Source organism: Echiichthys vipera (assembly GCF_963691815.1).
Source record: "Echiichthys vipera genome assembly, chromosome: 22".
In the NCBI taxonomy this organism is placed as follows: Eukaryota; Metazoa; Chordata; class Actinopteri; order Perciformes; family Trachinidae; genus Echiichthys; species Echiichthys vipera.
Genome location: NC_139847.1, coordinates 20,653,075 through 20,673,363, shown reverse-complemented (window position 1 = coordinate 20,673,363; position 20,289 = coordinate 20,653,075). Strand labels below are relative to the sequence as shown.

At 42.7% G+C, this 20,289-nt stretch overlaps 1 protein-coding gene across 1 annotated transcript in view; it reads right to left on the bottom strand.

Annotated features, from left to right (window-relative positions):
* adam19a (ADAM metallopeptidase domain 19a) overlaps nucleotides 1–20,289 on the bottom strand; it is a 266,602-nt gene that overhangs the window by 60,282 nt on the left and 186,031 nt on the right. Inside the window, exons 6-10 of the mRNA XM_083937316.1 lie at nucleotides 16,749–16,932; nucleotides 8,910–8,975; nucleotides 8,230–8,301; nucleotides 7,695–7,861; nucleotides 5,045–5,129 (exon numbers count right to left, since the gene is read on the bottom strand). Of these exons, the coding sequence (XP_083793442.1) occupies nucleotides 5,045–5,129; nucleotides 7,695–7,861; nucleotides 8,230–8,301; nucleotides 8,910–8,975; nucleotides 16,749–16,932 (574 nt within the window). The remainder of the gene's footprint in view (nucleotides 1–5,044; nucleotides 5,130–7,694; nucleotides 7,862–8,229; nucleotides 8,302–8,909; nucleotides 8,976–16,748; nucleotides 16,933–20,289) is intronic.

The window sequence follows — 20,289 nt, the reverse complement described above, 5'->3', positions numbered from 1 at the left end:
GTAAGGAACAGCCCTTAATGTCTTCATTCCTGAGGTAAAAAGAAAGTCAAACCCCAACGACTGGAGCTGCATGTACACACACACACACACACACACACACACACACACACACACACACACACACACACACACACACACACACACACACACACACACTTGCACTGACAGTGTTCAGATGTATTTAGCTCCTCTTTGATCCGCTGAAAGCTGTCATTCACTCTAAGTCCTGCTTCTGAATAATGCATACTGTATAAAAAAGTTGACTTTCTGGAACTGTGTGTGTGAAGTGTGTCTTGGTTCTGTGGTGGTGAGCGGAGCCTCTACAGCTCAGTCAGCCTCAGGACATTTGGATTCTACAGACCACCTCTGCCCACAGGGGAGCTAACAGCCCATTAGAAGCTAATCAAGCATGGAAAAGCGATCGATCTCTCTGACTGCGTCCATTCAGTCCACTGCACACTAATATGAAGCTATACAGTAGAATCTGTAGTAGAAGCTGCAGGAAACCAGGCAAGATTTGAATGTCTAGATCCTACACAAACCAAGCAAGCAGGAGCAAACAGTGTTCTTAAGGTACTGCAGATTTGCCCATTAGTTTCTTGATAAAAATATAGAGTTTCCGACAATGTGAACCTAAGCATGTTTAAAACAGTTTAGATACAAACAAAGCTATATAACTCTGGAATAGAACTCTACTGTACTGAGATGCCTGTAATGGTCATGGAGCACATCAAGGCCCGCCTCCCTGCAAACTTAGGGCGCACTCACACTGTCCACCCGTACTGTGCCCAAACAGGTTTTACGGGTAAACGCTAGTTTGTTTGACCAGTGCGAGTGCAACCGCACCGCGCCTTGCTTCAGCCCGCTCGCCGGCCACAACTGTTTGGGAGAGGTGGGCTTTTGTAAAGCACGTCTGCACATGTACAAGCACAAGCATGCGCAAGTGTACGAGCACAAGCACGAGCAAGAGGCCTACGGCGGCTCTGATGTGCGCCTGTTCGGACATAGAAAAAAAAAAAAAAAGGAGGACCATGCGTGGACATTTAAAACAATGGGGGTGAAAAGGTTCACGTTGGTGTGATGCGGAGGTGGAGTGTTTACTGCAGATTTGGTCGATGAAAATATTCAAAAACAGTCGGTTAAGACGCACAAAAACTCTGAGGTCTATGGAAAGATTTGTAAACAAAGCGACGCATCGCGATGACGTCGATCAATGCCTGTGACGAGTTACAGCTTGATGACGAATGGACAGCAAGAAGCATTCGCGCGAGGCCCAGGCAGTGTGAGTACAAACGGGCCTGGCCCGCGGGGGGAGAGGGAGGGGGGGGCAAGTACCCTAAGGCCCGGGGCACGGTACAGACGGACAGTGTGAGTACGCCCTTAGATCCCCTACAGTTTGCTTAAAGAGCCAACCGGTCCACAGAGGTTGGGCTATCCACCACACTGCACCTCACCCTGCCACATCTGGAGCGGAAGAACACATATACTAGGCTCCTCTTCATTGACTACCGCTCAGCTATTAACACCATCATCCCACAGCTGGTGGCAAAGCTGAGGCTGCTGGATGTGGACACTGGTAACTGCAAGTGGGTCCTCAACTTCTTAACACAAAAGCGGGAGACAGTGAGGGTTGGCAGCCACACATCAGGAACAGTCACAATGAGCAGTATATCATGCCCCAGGGCTGGACACATGACTGCACTGCCAGATTCAGCTCAGACCACAGCAGCGGGACTAATCACAGACAATGATGAGTCTGCTTACAGGGCAGAGGTGAAGCAACTGAAGAGTGGTGCAGATCCCACATCCTCTCCCTGAACATTGATAAGACCAAGGAGATGGTAATTGACTTCAGGGAAGGGACGCTAAACATCACATGGTAACCACGGTACTGAAGGTCAGCGAAGTCAAGTTTCTGGGCACCTACCTGGCACCACAGCCATCGTGAAGAGAACAGCTCAGCCAACAGCTCCTTTCAGAAGGAGAAAGGTAGGCCTCCCCACCACCTCACCGCCTTCTACAGGGGCACCACTGAAAGCATCCTCACTTTTTTTTTTCTGGTTCGGAAACAGCAGGACGCACTCGTGCTAACAGCCAGCAGGATGGATGGTAAATGGTAAATAGACTTGTACTTGTATAGCGCCTTTCTAGTCTTCTGGTTACTCAAGGCACTTTCACACTACTTGTCACATCTACATACTATCTAATATAACCATTTACACCACATTCACACACCCATGCAGGGAGCAATTTGGGGTTCAGTGTCTTGCCCAAGGACACTTCGACATGCGGACCGGCGATCTCTCAAATCTATCACTGAGCCACAGCCGCCCCATCATTGGTGCCCCTCTCCTCTTCTTGGTAGAGATCTTCCAACGATCATGAAGGACCCTTACCACTCATCCCACTACCTCTTCTCCATCCTGCCCTCAAGTAGGAGGTACAGAAGTGTCCAGACTAGAGCCAACAGGATGCTGAACAGCTTCTTCCCACAAGCCACCAGGACAATCAATGGACTGTGCCCCCTTCCACTACCTCTACCAAGCCTGCAACACACACACACACACACACACACACACACACACACACACACACACACACACACACACACACCGCCCTAACCACCACCCTAACCACCATTAAATGAACCAAACAGCACGGCCACTGCATATACCTGAAGAAATACACACTCCATGCTGCTACTCTGTATATATGTAGAGACACATACATTTAATTATATTTCATATTCTATTTTTATCTTTTATTGCAACACATATATTTATCGTCATTTGTTTACTTTCTCTTTTTGCACTGACTGGACCGGGAGAAACTGCATTTTGTTTGTTTATGTATGCAAATACACAAAGAAATGACAAATAAAGCGTCTTGCATCTTGACACCTCAAAAATAGTGAGGATTTCGATAACAAAGGTGGTAGTCCAGGGGTCAGAAAAATGTGACTTTAAGAGACTTTGTTCTTTGCATTCTGATGAAATTTAAAAACTAAAAACAACAAAATACAGGTTGACAGTTTTTACAAGAGCCTTTATGAAGCCAAAAGGGGATACAGGCGTTAGCTCAATGCTACACATCATGGGAAAAACCATTAATACGCTAATGTAAATAACGTTTGCAAATATATACATATCATATCATCTTAACAACAAAAGACTTCTGTGCTAGTCACGGATTGTCTATAACTAACACCCTGTTCGAACATAAGGATGCTCATAAGTGTACGTGGTACCAGAGCACCCTAGGCCAAAGGTCGATGATCGATTTTGTGATCGTATCATCTGATCTGAGGCCGTATGTTTTGGACACTCGAGTGAAGAGAGGGGCAGAGCTGTCAACTGATCACCATCTGGTGATGAGTTGGGTCAGAGGATGGGGGAAGATTCTGTACAGACCAGGTAAGCCCAAACGAGTAGTGCGGGTGAACTGGGAACGTCTGGAGGAGGCCCTTGTCCCAGGGATCTTCAACTCACACCTCCAGCGGAGCTTTTCTGGCATCCCTGTGGAGGTTGGGGGCATTAAACCGGAGTGGGCAATGTTCAAAGCTTCCATTGCTGAAGCTGCAGCGGTGAGCTGTTGCCTCAAGGTCTTAGGTGCCTCAAGGGGCGGTAACTCTTAAACACTGTGGTGGACACCGGTGGTCTGGGAAGCTGTCCGACTGAAGAAGGAGGCCTCCGGAGGCAGTTGCAAGGTACCTACAGGCCAGAAGGGCTGCAGCCTCTGCCATGTCAGAGGCAAAGCAGCGGGTGTGGGAGGAGTTCAGAGAAGTCATGGAGAAGAATTTTCGGGCGGCACCAAGGTGCTTCTGGAAAACCATTCGGCATCTCAGGAGGGGGAAACGGGGAACCGTCCAAGCTGTTTACAGTAAGGACCGGACGCTGGTGACCTCAGCTGATGAGGTAATCGTGCGGTGGAAGGAGTACATTGAGGAACTCCTTTATCCGACTAACACGCCCTCTTTTGTAGAGGCAGAGTTGGAGGCTGATGGGGAATCATTGGTGGATTGCTTACTCCAGGTAGGGAATGAGTCCTTATCCCAAGTGAAGGAGTTCAAGTACCTCGGGATCATGTTCACGAGTGAGGGGAAGATGGAGCATAAGTTTGGCCGGAGAATCGGAGCAGCGGGGGCGGTGTTGCAGTCGCTCTACTGCACAGTTGTGACGAAAAGAGAGCTGAGCCGGAAGGCAAAGCTCTCGATCTACCGGTCAATCTTCGTTCCTACCCTCACCTATGGTAATGAAAGCTGGGTCATGACCGAAAGAACGAGGTCGCGGATACAAGCGGCCGAAATGGGTTTTCTCAGGAGGGTGGCTGGAGTCTCCCTTAGAGATAGGGTGAGGCACTCGGAGTAGGGCCGCTGCTCCTTTGCGTTGAAAGGAGCCAGTTGAGGTGGTTCGGGCATCTAGTAAGGATGCCCCCTGGATGCCTCCCTAGGGAGGTGTTCCAGGCACGTCCAGCTGGGAGGAGGCCTCGGGGAAGACCCAGGACTAGGTGGAGAGCTTATATCTCCACACTGGCCTGGGAACGCCTCAGTATCCCCCAGTTAGAGCTGGTTAATGTGGCCTGGGAAAGGGAAGTTTGGTGTCCCCTGCTAAAGCTGCTACCCCCGCGACCCGACCCCAGATAAGTGGTTGAAGATGAGATGAGATGAGATGAGACAAAAAAAATGGTTCTGATTTCAGTGAGTTATTGTGCTAAATAATAATGATCTCCATATTGATCAAAATAATTGGGATTTTGCCGTAATCGAGCAGCCATAAGTATTACTGGAATAATGTAATTTTATGAGAAAAAAATGTTCTTGTGGTGTTTCTGACAAGTGTTTGCTGTGTGGCCCATGTTCAAAGTGACCAAAAGCCAATATTCTAGAGGACACAAAAGCATAGACTATCAATAGAAGATGAGTTCAAGCTGAGAGAAAATATTGAGGAAAGGGAATTTTTGTGAGTGAAAATAAACAGGGCAAGGAAACTGGAGGAGAGAAATGACAGAGTGTGGAAGAAAAGAAGAAGAATGGATTCCCACGTACCACATTGATTCCTCCAGAGTTTTCCAGGCTGCACATCCCCTCCAGCGGTGCCATCCCGATAGTTGTCCCCTTGAAAATTACACCACTATCGGAGTCACACAAACACACACAACACAAAAAATCACTTAACCTTAATCCCCCTGTTCATTTACAGGCTTCACAGTGGCTTTACATCGATTGCAGATGCAACAGTAGTGCACAGTGGCAGACATGAGAAGCTCGTCAGCTGTGGGACAGGACGTGTGAAGACCCTCAATCCAACACGTGGTCTCCTGGCTTTTATCAATTATCATCCAAAACAAAATCAAGCCCTGTCTGATAAAACCAAACAATATAGGCCCTTTGGTATCAGCACAACTAATTATAGAACAACAGGGGGCAACAATTTAGCTAATGGATGAATTTTTGTTTGTGTGTGTGTGTGTGTGTGTGTGTGTGTGTGTGTGTGTGTGTGTGTGTGTGTGTGTGTTTGTGTTACTGCCGGCATGCTGAGTTGTTCGGCCCAATTACAACCGACTGAAGCGAGATCTTTTGTTTAGTAAAATCTCTGTTTAACTAATCAAGTGTCAATTTATACACTTGAAATTACCTGAGCAACTGTGACTGTTTGTGTCATCAGAGCCGAACAGAGGCTCACCGGGGGATAGGAGGTGTATATGTGGGAGGATGTGGAGTTAATCAGCTTTCTTATGCGCTGAAGTACTGTGAGGATGATCCTGTGTACTAACCTGTGTATTTACATCAGGAGGGCAGAAAGTCTGCATGCTCTCATCCCAAACCAAAACTAAAACAGCTTCCATTTAAAGAATGTAAAATCAGAGGTGGGCAGAGTAGGGAAAACTGTAACAGTCAGTGGCCCTCATTTATCAAACGAATGTACGGCAGAAAAACGTGCGTACGACCATTTCCAAGCAAACTCCCGCATTTATCAATTTGGACATGAGCGGGAGCTATGATCAAATCTCACGTCTGGTCTGAGATTGTGTACGCAAATTTCAGCCTGTGGATTTGCGGTGCAGCACAGCAAAATCTGGTTGAAAATAATTTACAAACCTCAGCTTTCATTAAGCATAAGCAGTCACATATTAAGAACAGATCGAAACGGATTCTTAAAACAAATAAAAAAATAAAAAATTGTGGTTGGAGCAATTGATTGTACTCATGTGCGTCTGAAGGCACCATCCATGAATGATTACGCATTCATCAATCGCAAAAACTACCACTCGATAAATGTACAGGTGATTTGTGATGCCAAGCTATCGCTTTTAAACGTGGTGGCCAGGTGGCCAGATTATTTTATATTTCAAAACAGCTCGGCTCCAGCCCCCCGCGACCCCGACAGGGACAACAATTAAAGATGGATGAATGAATGAATGAATGAATGTGTTGTCGCACGGCTGCAGGAAGGCGCACTGCAGCGCCAAAGTCATCTCCTCGGTAAGTGGCTACCCGATAAATTGCATTAAATCAAACAAGGTATCAGATGGTGAAAAAGGTTATCCTCTAACGGAATACCTAATAACCCCGCTGGCAAACCCCGCTACAGAGCAGGAGCGCAGGTTCAGCAGTGTGCACACACGCACATGGGTCACAGTGGAGCGCTGCTTCGGGTTGACTGCCTCCGTTATTCTTTTCAATACAGCGTTTTTATGGGCCCCTTTTATTCCACTTTTAAGACTGTGAAAAAGCACATCTTTATTTTGCTCCATCTCGGATGTCAGGATGCCGATCTCTGTGTCGGAAAAGTTTCTTTTCTTACCAGTGTTTCATGTTTGACCTCAGTGGGCGAGGCCTCCGAACCAGGAATATTTAAGGGCGTAACATGTTAATGACGATCGAATTCAGCCGCCGCATTTATCAAGGCCCGCTCATTCGTACGCTGAGATTGGTCAGATACGAATGTTTCATAAATCACACGTGTCCTGTCATACGACCAATTCTGCGCTCAGATCCGCGCCCGTTTTCACGCAAGATTGATAAATGAGGGCCAGTGTGTTGACATGCACATCAGTCAGCCAAAAATGGTCTTTCCCTGGTTGAGGGAATAATGGGATTATTGGAGTTTCCCACATATACATGAAAGGGGGTTGAAAATGACGGAGTAACTTGACCTCCGGTACAGTAGGTTACGCTCCACTCGTCGAAATACAGCTTTTCTTCGGGTTAACCTCCATCAAAATCACAAGCGAATTGAATCAAAGAATTATGACAGAAACAGGTCTTCTTGGTAGTGATGTTTCTTGCCATGGTGAAGCTCGGTGTAAAGGTAACGCTCTTTTTTTCACATTGTTTTCGGCAACGTTCCTTCCTGGCTTATTCTATTTCCGGTTCAGAAATGAATGCAGCGGAGTGGGGAGGGGGAGTGATACCCACGGAGAATGCACAGACGCGAAACACGATATTAAAGCTGTTTACATGTATGGATAATATGGGGTACTGGAGGAGTTATCTACGTCTGTTACCCAGGGTACAGTGTTAACATAGTGTTTGAGAACAGGACTTTGCCCTTGACCCGAATATAATCGGGTTTTTAAACGGCAGGTAAACGCACTGACTGTACTCAAGTGCAAGTGAAAGTAGTGGAGAAGACAATTTGACATAGTGGCCAAACAGTGGAGTGTGTGTTTGTGTTTGTGTGTCTATTGCTCACGTCAGTAACTGGGCGTTGTCGTGTTTCTTGCGGGATTTCAGCTTCTGTCTCCACTGGAGGAAGGACCAAAGAGTGGCGTTTGGCTCCTCTGTGACGATACACTGATCCCTGTCTGTCCAAACCTCCAGACCAATTAGAGGCACACGGATGTTCAGAGCCCTATAGAACTAAACACATGACAAAACAAATATGTACCTGAACGCACACACACAGATCTGTTTGCAATCTTGTCATAAGCTCCCATAACACAATCTGGTCACACAAGGGGAATTTCCCCAGTGTCCCTTTAAGGGCTGTCAAGGACACTACTGATCAAATCCTGGTAAGGCTTCTTACAGCAGTAGATATTTGAGTACACTTTTCAAACATTGGTTATTTATTTGGAATATCAACAAACTTCAAAGCTGATGAGTAATAGATGACATCACTATATGCGCCGACTATACGGCAATATCTATTAGCTTGCTGAATGGAGCAGTATGTTCATGTTCACTGGAGGATTGCAGTCTGCAGCAGGAGAGCCCATCAGCCTTACCTTATCCACGTAATTGGCAATTTCCATTATCCTCGCCTTGGTCTTTTCATAGTCCTTATTCTGCCGTTTAAACTGCAGGATAGGTAAGATGGGGGAATATCAGTGAGATGAATAAGTTCAGTGGTCAGAAAAATAAATAAAATGTTCAAGACAATTCTTTCAGATGAGACAAATGACCCATGGAAACATAACTATAACCCAAACAGTCCTGCTTCACCACTTCCACCCCAGTCCATCATCATAATTACACCAATTACAATAGGATAGGACCACACTCTTAGGTCACCATGTGCTGTTACCATGGCCTTAATGTAGAAGACAAAACCCCAACTGACTTTTATGAAGATATAGCATCTCATCACAGCAGCTTAGTGTCTATTTAAAAGCCCTTTCACCTTTGGATTCCACCTAAATACATGCCATTAAGCAGACAAATCCTTCTGCCTCATCTCCACATGCTTTTGCCTGGCTGTGAATATCATTTGCACAGAGCTCTCAGTATGAAAGAGCCAATTATCTGGAATGACATTACTGTTTAAGATGTGGACCCTGTTTCCATCCTGGTGTGTCATTTGATGGCTGGCTGATGTCAGGGGACAAATGTGGTGATCACGCTGATGTCCACAGAAATGTTCTGCTGAGGGATGGATGGGTTAGGTGGAGAGTAACTCTCAGCTTACCAGAGTGTTGTCAGCCACTATGTACAGCTCCATGTACTTGGTTGTACCCCAGGCGTTCCTTTTAACCTGACAGTAAAGACAAAGGCAACAGAACATCAGTCTCTTTGGTTTACTAGATTATACACACTAGATTATACTAAGATGTTGTGACATGTGAATTCTGGACAATGTCAGGAGAATCAGATGCAGTTAGCACACAAAGGACAAACTATAATATACTCTACTACACATATTATATTATACTTTATTATATTATACTATACTAGGCTGTACTTTAATATATTATACTATAATACACTGTACTATATTAAACTACACTGTACTTTAATATATTATACTAAAATACACTGTACTATACTATATTATACTATACAACACTGTACTTTACTACATTATACTATAGTATACGTAGTAGGATATACTATACTGTGTATACTGTAAAACACAAACAAACATAATGTTTTAAAATGCCAGTCGGTAAATTAGACAAGAGCTTTTTTTAATTTCATTTTTTACTTTTAGTCATCTATTAAATGTTAAACTAATATTTTATAATTAACTATCATCTTACTGTTACAATCCATCCACTAATTACTGTGTTATGTTTGTTACTTTTGTCTGATTTCATTATAGCTTGTTTTCTGTTCAAAGTATTTAAGCAAACTTCAAGTCAATAAAGCACTTTATGTACAGACACAAAGTACAGTACAACAAATCAAAATGTATGATCTACAGTGTTCCTAGTTTTATTGTAGTTCTATTCCCATTCCATCTAGTTTTTCAGTGTTCCTTGGTTTTGATACTGCTGACTGTTCTGCGCTAACAAGAAAGGTGGCAAGTACTGATGTATAGCACTGCAAAACAAAGCTAGAAAGCAGACCTGATTATTTGACCTAATAAAACTGATTAAACCCTTGCAACTACACAGTCTAAAAAATGGTAAATAATGAGGTGAAAAGCCCAATATGTATGAGTCCCTTCACAGCTCCTTATATCCCTCCATCATTATTGTATGTTTCCATCCTCCTAAAACTTGATTAGAGCCATTAGGGAAAGGCTCAGCTGTGATTAAAACGCATTGATTTACGTGCCAGGAGGTTGCTGCCTCGGCTCCGTCTAGACTCAACACCGATAGTGCAGATCTGTGGGGACTCTTAGGCCCATTTCCACACTAACCCATTCACACATCACATTGTTTATTTGAGAGGCAAATAGTGACAAAATCCTTGGGACTCTGGGGTCTGCTGTGGCGGCCATTTCTGCATAACAACCCAGGATTAATGGGTGGCAGTGGAGGGAAATGGGAGAGCCAAGGAGTATAGTGCAGGAGGGAGGAAGATAAAGACAAAGGGGAAGGATGATGCCCTTGTGGAGAGCTGAGATGGCTTTAGCATATGAGGTAGGGAGAAAGATTGAGACGATACACAGTTTAAAGTGATTGAGAACGTAAACTGAAAAATGATAACTATGGAAGAGCTGTGAGAAGAAAAAAACAAAGAATTCATCAGATACAGATGAATGAATTGGAGACATATAAAGGCGGAAGGGCCCATCTTTATCGTCTATAATTGCAAATGAGCAAATCAGACTGCATTAAGTTCTTCTCCTTTATAAAGGCACTAGAAATTGACTAATGGCCATGGCTGTAACAGATCGGAAAAGCTGAGTCATCCATAATACCTCTATTTCCAGTTGGTGCGGGAGTAATTTTGAACCCTGCATATGATTAAGACCATTTCACCTGCAGAGAAATTCGGTTTCTTTATAAACAACACAAAACTTGAATGGTCCCACTGAAAGGATGTGATGAACTGTCGAGATCCCAGACACACTGAGCACTGGGTTGTTTGGAATTGTTCAACTGTATGTGCTGAGCATAGAAATTCAATTGGACAGAAAGGCCATTGAGCCGTTTGTTGTTAGTTGTCATGGTTACAACACCTGTCAGTTGGGCCATAGAGAGTGCCGCCTCGCTGGGAGGAGAGAGTGAACTGACGCAGCTCGGGCAGTTCGGGAGACGTTCTCCAGAGTGGCAGGAAGTGAGGGACGAGACCATTAGATCCACTGAGTCAGCGGACCATTAGACCCAGCGGCAGAGGGTCAATGGACAGTTAGAGCCAGTCGTAGTGGCGAGGCAGACCATTAGACCCAGTGGTCAGCTCATTTTCTGTCACATCCAATCAAAACAAGCTGAACAAAGTTGTCACTCATTTGGTAAAAATAATAATAATGAATAATTATGTGTTTCTAATGCAGTGACAGGAGTGTGTGGTTGAAGCATAAGTTGTTATCTATCAGTGTGTTTGCATGCAGTTTAAAAACCTGATTATATTCGGGTTAAGGGCATACTCCGGTTTCTCAAACACCATGTAAACACCGTACCCCAGGTAAAATCGTTCTCATTCAGACCAAGATAACTCCTGCAGTACCCCGATTATTTGTGCATGTAAACAGCATCGGGCTCAGCACCGGCACATGCTCCATAGGTTAACCCCCCCACTCCACGGCAGTGGCTTTTGAACCGGAAATAGAATAAACCAGGAAGCAACACCGCTGAAAACGTGTAAAAAAACAACAACCATATGGTGTTACCTTTAAACCGAGGGATGACTTAGCAACGGCAAGTAACATCACAACCAAGAAGACCAGTTTCTGTCGGAATTCTTTCCATTAAGTACTCCATTTTCCCCTCGCTTGTAATTTTGTCAAAGATGAACTGGAAAAAAAGCCACATTCCAACCAGCTGTATGTTGGCAGAGCGCCACCTACTGTACCGGAGGTCGAGTTACTCTGTCATTTTCCCATCCAACCCCCCTTTCATGAATACGTGGGGAACTTCAATAATCTGATTATTCCCTTAGGCTGCTTCAATCAAACCGTTCACCATTTGCTCCAAAAAATTAGAAAAAAATCTGTGTTGTATTTATGAGAGGAACAGTGCCCGCTGTGAGGGAGTGTGAGGGCGCTGTTCATCTGCATGTACTGCTGCGCTCAGGCATGCTTCATTCTTATGGTGTAAGCCTTACTGGAGCAGGGGACAGGTCAATAAAAAAAAGAAAAAGACATCAGTGTAAGCAGGGTATATGTAGAATCCTGTACTTAATCCTTCATAAAGACCTTCTCAATATTTTAAGACCTCTTTGCCACTTCACGCTGTAATTGGCAAAACATCTTAAACTTGCTAAACAGTTGTATCCCCAAAGCAATTTCAGTCAAAGGCAAGTGGACTTGGTTATTTGTCTAGGAAGACGTTTCACCTCTCATCCAAGAGGCTTCATCAGTTCATGTACTCATCTGACCAGGCTGGGACTGGTCCAACTATCTGGTGTGGAGATCCAGGCATTTAACCTCCCACAAGGCCGATGATGTCACTGGAACCCCATTGTGCTCCACATGCCAGCCGTTGGTTTTTGCTTCGTTAGTGCTCTATTGGGTCTTAACGACAGTCGTTGGAGTAACAGGAGGTTATTTGTGAACAGTTGTTCTTTGAGGTTAGATTGTTGAATCTCCTGGGAAGGGATGAAAGGGCAGCATTGTAAATTGAAGATAAGTGGTGTCTCAGACCTCCTCCTCTGTTTAGCGATGGTTTCTCTACTTTTGCAAAGATGGCTTCTTTTATTCCTCTTTCAAACCATATGTCGTCTCTGTCCAGGATGTGAACATTGTTGTCATCAAAGTAGTGGGCTTTCTCCTTTTCTTATTGAGATGGAAGTGGACAGCAGAGTCCAGGCCTGAGGAGTTAGCTCTCCTGTGTTGCGCCATGCGTTTATGCAGTGGTTGTTTTGTTTCTCCAATGTAGAGATCTTTGCATTCCCTGTTGCATTGGACAGCATAAACCAGATTGCTTTTGTGGGTGTGTGGGGTTCTGTCCTTTGGATGTACTAGGGCACACTCACACTGTCCTTCCGCACCGCACCCCGGGTTTTAGGGTACTTGACATGAGAGCCGCCGTAGGCGTCGTGCTCGTACACGTGTGCACGCTCGTGCTCGTTCATGTGCAAACACGCTTTACTAAAGCCCACCTCTCTCAAACGGGCCGTGGACGGCCAGCTGGCCGCAGCTAGGCGCAGAGCGGTTGCACTCACACTGGTCAAACTAGCTAGGCTTTACCCGTAAAACCTGTTTTGGCCCGGTGCGGAAGGACAGTGTGAGTGCGCCCCTAGTCTCTGTCTGAGTGTGTTACTGGGTTTGAAATACACAGGGATGCAGTGTTTGTTGAAGATCCTCCTGAGTTCCTCTGATACCCCAGCCACATGCGGAATGACTATGTTGTTTCTCTTGTTTTCTCTTTCTTTCTCAACCACTTTGGGTTTCTTTCTGGAAGCAGCTGCTGTTTTCACAAAGGTCCAGCTGGGGTAGCCACAGGTTGTGAGGGCGCCTCTCAGGTGCTTGCGTTCTTCCCGTTGGGCCTGTGAGCTGGTGGGTACGTTATCAGCTCTGTGTTGCAGTTCTGATAACTCCAAACTTGTGTTCCAGGGGGTGGTGGGAGTCAAACAGTAGGTATTGATCTGTGTGAGTGGGTTTACTGTATACCCCAATGTGGAGGCTCCTGTCATTCTCCATATGGACTTAGTCTAAAAAAGGCAAACTATTGTCCTTGACTTCTTCGCTGGTGAACTTGATGTTTCTGTCCACTGAGTTTATATGTTCGGTAAAAGTTTGCACCTTTGGATTTGATTTTGTGTCGTCCACTTATCTAAACTAATGGCTCTGGGTTTTTCCTTTGAAGGAGTTCAAAGCCTTGTCCTCTACCTCCTCCATGTATAGATTTGCCACAAAAGGGGATACTGGTGAACCCATGGCACAGCCGTGTTTCTGTCTGTAAAAAGTGCCATTACACTGGAAATATGTGGTGTTCAGGCACAAATCCAGAAGTTGGCAAATGTGGTCTGGTTTGAGATTTGTTCGGTTGTGTAAGGAGGTCCTGTGTGAGCCGCTCTCTTACTGTGGCCAAAGCCTCCATGGTTGGAAAAAAGCTGAACAAGGAAGTCACATCGAAGGAAACCGTGGTTTCACCTGGCTCCATTTTTAAGTCTCTGACTTTGTTCACAAAGTCTCCAGTGACACCATCGGCCTTGTGAGAGGTTAAATACCTGGATCTCCACACCAGATTTGGAACCAGTCCCAGCTTGGTCAGATGCGTACATGAACTGATGAAACCTCTTGGATAAGAGGTGAAACGTCTTCCTAGACAAATAATCACGTCCAGTTGCTTTTGACTGAAATTGATTTCGGGATAACGTTGACCTGGACAAAGGAGGACATTCACAGGTTCAGTAAACAGTTGTAGTTTGCAATTAAAGAAGAAGAAAAAGAAGAAGAAGAAGTGATAAGCTGGAAAGGAACAAAGGTCGATAGAATACATTAAACCTAAGGCAAAGTTTATTAAAATATCCCTTAGGTCACAACAAGTGGTGGAAAGTAACTAAGCACATTTACTCAAGTACTGTACTTTAGTGCAGTTTTGATGTACTTGTACTTTACTTAAGTTATTCCATTTTATGCTACGTTATACTTCTACTCTAATGTACTCTTTACTTCACTACATTTATTTGGTAACTTTGGTTACTTGTTTATTTTACAGATTCAGATTATTAATACAAAATATTATCAACAAATGAAATAACATTTATTGTTACAGATTAAGCTACAAAGCAGAATATAAAATAAATAAAATGATCCCCACCTTTATCAGCTGAAATATTAAAGTGATATTATTCAATCAATAATAATAATATGATAATATAATATTCTGAAATGGATCATTATGCATAATGACTACTTTTTAGTACATTTTGATGCTGGTACTTTTGTACTTTTACTAAGTAATATTTTGAATGCAGGACTTATACTTGTAACTGAGTATTTTCTACAGTGTGGTATTAGTGCTTCTACTTCAGTAAAGGGTCTGAGTACTTCTTCCACCACTGGTCACAACACCAAGGACAACTTTATGAAACAACTTGGTGAATACTATAAATACCGATCAAAACTCATAACATGTGCCTCAGTTTATTTGAAAGTCTTAGCTTTGTTCCAATTTGAAAACATTGACTTGAAAAGATAAGAAATGCCTTTGTTTGAGTTCAGTGAGTGGTGATTCACAGAAGGGGTTGAGACCTTCCATAGCCACACTGATGTTGTCGTCACACCGTCGTAATTGTTAGTTCAGCTGTCGTGTTACTGGGGAGTGGTTTCGCTGGTGGAGCACAGAAACTGGGGATGGACAACTGATGCTGCCCTGTGGCCAATGGCAGTCTTGCGGCTAGCACCGTGCATGTGAGACTAGACAGCGTTGATGCTTATCAAGCTACGCTAATCTTCTTTTTACAGTATAGTAAGTCTGCCGGTTTTTGTCAGCCACAGGCTTCAGCCATTGTTTAAACTCCGGCATCTACAACCAGGAGTCTGCAAACTTACTTTTCCCAATTCGGATTTTGTTTTGCACCAGGAGTTGGGATTTCGGCCCAGAGCCAATTTGGCAGGTTGATAATACCTCATAAAACTGTGAAAAATACTTTTAATACTTTTAAAGGGCCTTAATTTCCCCAAAATTGATTTATCAATTTATAAGACCGCGGACACCCTGGTAAGACATCTCATCAGATCTCCCAAACTCTTCTTCAGTCTCCAAGATCACTGACTCTTAGATTTTTCACAACGGCAACCACAATCCAGATAGTACCACGATCGAAGGGAAGCTCTCCGATTTTAAGCTGTGTCTGCCCATGACATTGAGCTTGATAAGTTCTATTTCAGTAGCCAACTCAATGTGAATACCAAACATGGTGGTGTTGAACAACAAGTTTGGAGACTAGTTCAATGCAAAGACGTCCCTTTAACATAGGATGACCAATGTAATCCCTACTTCACAGGAAAATGGAATTAGACCTATATAAGAGCAAGACTTTTATTAGTGTTCTTTTCCCAAAAGTTACACAATCTTACTCTTAAAAAATGAATTCACTAGACACAAAATGTATTCTTATTCAATTCAATACACTCAGGGGTTTAATGTCTACAGCTTTACTTAGTCTGGTATGACCAGTAGCTTGTGGTGGCTAATGATGGCTGATGTTTGCAAACTTTAATCAGACACTTATATCTATCCTCTAATTTCCACATATAGCCACAGTGGTCTCTGTTCAGCAGATAATTTATATATTTTGCTGGACTTACAGTATGTAGGTTCCTTTTTTAAAAACAAACACAAAAAGGATAAAGTAAAAGACAAAGTCATGAGTGGGTACTATTGGATGCTGACTTCAACAGACGGGCCTCAAAACTGAGTATAATAGGTTTAGGTGAATGGAAAGTGTGTTTTCATAGTAGACATAGTGAACACCAGCACAGTGTCGTGTGAATAGACGTTTCCTTGGCTCTGTGTTCTACACATAAAGTGACAGCACCCATCAGAACATGCACAAACCACATAAGTGGTTTGTTACACATAAGGCTGTTACTAGAGCTGCAGCCTTGAGACTTTACTTAAGGTGTCTGCTGTGACGAAACTCTAATTGAAACATATTATTAAGAGAAACCGTGGTTCTCCAAAAAAGGCACCAGCAGGGAAATATGGATTAACTTTGCATCTAAATTAAATAAAAGTTTTTACAAGGTTACAAAACACTTTTTGATTCTTGCTGTTATATTCCAGTAGAGATAAAATTATTATTGATCTTCTCGCCTGTTTGGGCGAGAATTAAAAAAGTGTATCTGTTTTGTACGTAACAAAATGTAGAATTGTAACACTACTTATTTTTGTATCCCGAAAACAACCTAATATGGTCTAACCATGTTTTCTAGTAAGAGTGTTGCTGGTGTGTGAGTGAGACTCACCCTTGAATGAAACTGCTGGAGCAGGTTGGAGATGTGGTTGGACTGTGTGGTGTGATGACCGTGCCCACAGTTACCACCTTTAATTGGCAGTTCCTCAGCACTCCACAGTGAATGGTGGGGAGGATACACACCATTGACTGGCTCCAGGTAGTAGGTGTCACTAGAATTCAAGGATATCAGGCCCCTGTGTGGAGGAAAGACAGGAAGGAAGGCAGTAATGCCGGTGAGCTTGTGGAAGACACCAAAACGGGATAATCTGGCTTTCTTTGCAAGTTGAAGTTCTGCTGTCCCCAAGAGGCCAAAAATATATGAATGCAGCTTAAGTAGATTGTACTGTCAACACTGATATGTCAATGAAAATCTCTTGTAGTCTGCCTGGCTCCATCTCTTCCTCAGACAAATGCTTGTACTTCTCTTCCTCACTAAACTCATCCATCAGATTGTCTCAATCCCAGGTGGTGTCTGACCTCTTCGCTGCAGATCCATAGCCCTAACTACCAACTGAAGAAAACTATCCTCACACCTAGAGTTAGCCTTGAACCTAACAGGGCCGAAAAGGAGAAATACTCTAAGCTTCCTCTTTCACTAAACATACAAGGAAAATATCACAAAACACAGAGGAAATCACATCACTACATCCACAGTAACCTTACAACCTGACAACAAGTCAGTGTCATTTCTTGCTGGCTGTTTGTTTTCATTTCATATCACAAGTACATTGTATTATAAAATAAGTTTGACCTGCTTTTTCTAAGTAGCTTAAGTTAACCAAGCTAGATTTTTCCCCTTTAGGAGAACTTTGCTGCAGTTCAAAGTTGTGCAGTGTAAAAACATGGTTAGCTTGCAAAGCTATGCTTCCAAAGTACCTTCCCCAATACTGCTTGTGATATGGAAAACAATGATGAGTGTGAAATTAGTCATTACAGATTAAGTGCAATGCTCTGTGATAAACAGGATTAAGCTGCTGAAGTAATGATGGCACAGTAACAGTACAGAATATCTCTGTTCCCAAGTGCTGTCATTAAAGCTGACTGAGCAATAGTTTTACATTAACTAAGGACAGACAATATTTTATTCTATACTTTTTTCCTTTATGAGAGTACGCAAGGAGTGACAGGAGGGGGCCTATACTGAGCCTATATGCTTATGCTCTACCAGATGAGCTATAGGCCGCTCCTTGAATTGATCATAACAAGAGTGATATGGGTACCAAAGTTTTTAACCACAGGGTAATCGGAGACACACTAGTGTATGAATTGAATACCATGTAAAACAAGTTCATGATTAAGAAGTGATCATTAGAAAGCACCAAAGAGTCGTTGGTAGAAGCCCGACAGGGACATATAAAATTGTATCATCTGCATAAAAATGGACGCTGAACACTGATTGTTATTTATTTATAAACACTGGAGACCAAAATTAGACAACAAATTCTTAATATTTGATTTATTCTGAAATACTGTTCTATTTTATTGTTCAGAATTTGATAGAATATCAGCTTATATAGTAGCTGTAATTGATTTCCAGGACATCACTAGTTTCTCACACTGATCTGGTTTGATCTTGGTCCATTCTGACTCACTCTCTAACACAGTTCACTAACTGGAGTGGGTTTCTTACACATTACTTTGTTCACAAGGATTTTCCAGAGATTCTCTATGGGGTTTAAATCTGGACTCGGGTTGTGTGCAGATGTGCTGAAGTCATTCAAAGCTGTGGCCTCTACACTTCCTGTTCAGTTTTGAATCCTAGAGAAGAAAACATTGTTGAAATCTTCTCTTCTGACACAATCAACACTGTTCTCTCATTTTGATCACTGTTTTTCATTTTCACAAAATAAAGGTAGAGTGAAGTAAAGATGAAAATATTGGAAAAAAGTTTTATTTTAAAAGCCTATTTTTTTTTTGCATTCAATTGATGCAAAATCATGTAAAAATGTGTTTTGAGTTATTTAAAAAAAAAAAAAATCTTTTTTCACATTTTTCTGATGAAAAATAAAGGATGCATACACTAAAATGTCCACAATTGTTTTTTTGTGATATTTCCGGCAGAGCAGACCCTCCGATTATTGGTTATTAGGGTTAAATCGAACAGGAAAAACACAAATAAAAATGTATGGCAGACCATGTCAGCTTCAACCCATTTTCATTGAACTCTTGAGACTTTTGAGACTGTTCTTTAATTTTGCTCCCTGTTTTTTTCTCACAAAATTAAGTGCCTTGGTTATTTAAAAAACATGCTAGTACAGCAGTGGTATAGCCACAGAAGATATTATATCAAACTCTGAACAATAAGAAAATAACAGTATTTCAGAATAAATCAAGTATTAATAATGTGTTCTCTAATTTTGATCTCCAGTGTATATACAGTATATGTGAATAGTAGTAACAACCAGGATTTACTATGGAATATAAATCTGACCTGATTCTCCACACTTGGTGCTACAAGCATATGAATGGTACGAAGAAAAAAGTATAGAGTTAATACTCAGACCTGGTAACCTCACTAATGATATAAGGGCAGATTGTAGCAGCATGTATGGGCCAATAAGTAACAAGAAGTGTCACAGAAAAGTCACCATTAAACAGTTGTAAACATTCTAAATGTGTCTCAGTTTATTTAGTGTTGCAGTTCAGTGAACCTCTGAAAGAAGGGAGAGTTAATATTACACATGTGTTTGATTGTATTAAAGCATATTTGTTATCAATAACTAATCAACCATCAAACTGTTAATGATAGTTAATAATGTTCCGGAGGGTCAACGTTAACCAGCTCAATCGATAACAGGTCAGTATCATGATGTAGCAGATATCTATAGATGCAGCAGAGCCACTATCTGCAAAGAGATCAATAACAAGGAAAACAAATGTGCACATTTAGATCAAAAACATCAGTCAAAATCACATAATGTGTTCTCTGTCATTTTATGGAATCATTTTTGAGTCAAAGATGAAACAATCCAGATATGATGAGTTATAGTGGGACTTGCCATGCTTGCACTAATGACGTCATGCGTCCTACTTCTTTCAAAGGTTCCTTGTTGTTAGATTTTCATTTTCTGAAAATAGTGTGTTACTGTGGCACCATATGACATTGAAAATGAATGGTTTGTGCAGGCTCTGCTCGCTGTGGTTCAGTTCAGGAGTTTTGTATGAAAACCATTTCACCTTGTCTGTGAACATCTTGTCAGAGTTGCTGTTTATTTCAGAGCAGACACAACAGGCATAAAGAAAATCAAATTGTTTTCTTGTGAAGGGAGTAATGCTGGCTATTGTGTTCATCTGCACTGCTGGTTGTATGGGCACAGCGGAGCTCGGAGCCATGCTTTTTGAGAAAACGCATTATGTTTCTAAGGCTGTTAAACAATTTCCCCTAAAAACATCTAATTCATCCTGAGTCTATACAAAACACCTCGTTACGGCACTAAAGGCACCAGCAGGGAAAATGAGCAGGGAACTGCGGGGCATGAGTGAAAATGAAAATACACAGAACTGCTGGAAGACTGCAGATAAGAACAGAGAAGGGTCAATGCTGGAACCTT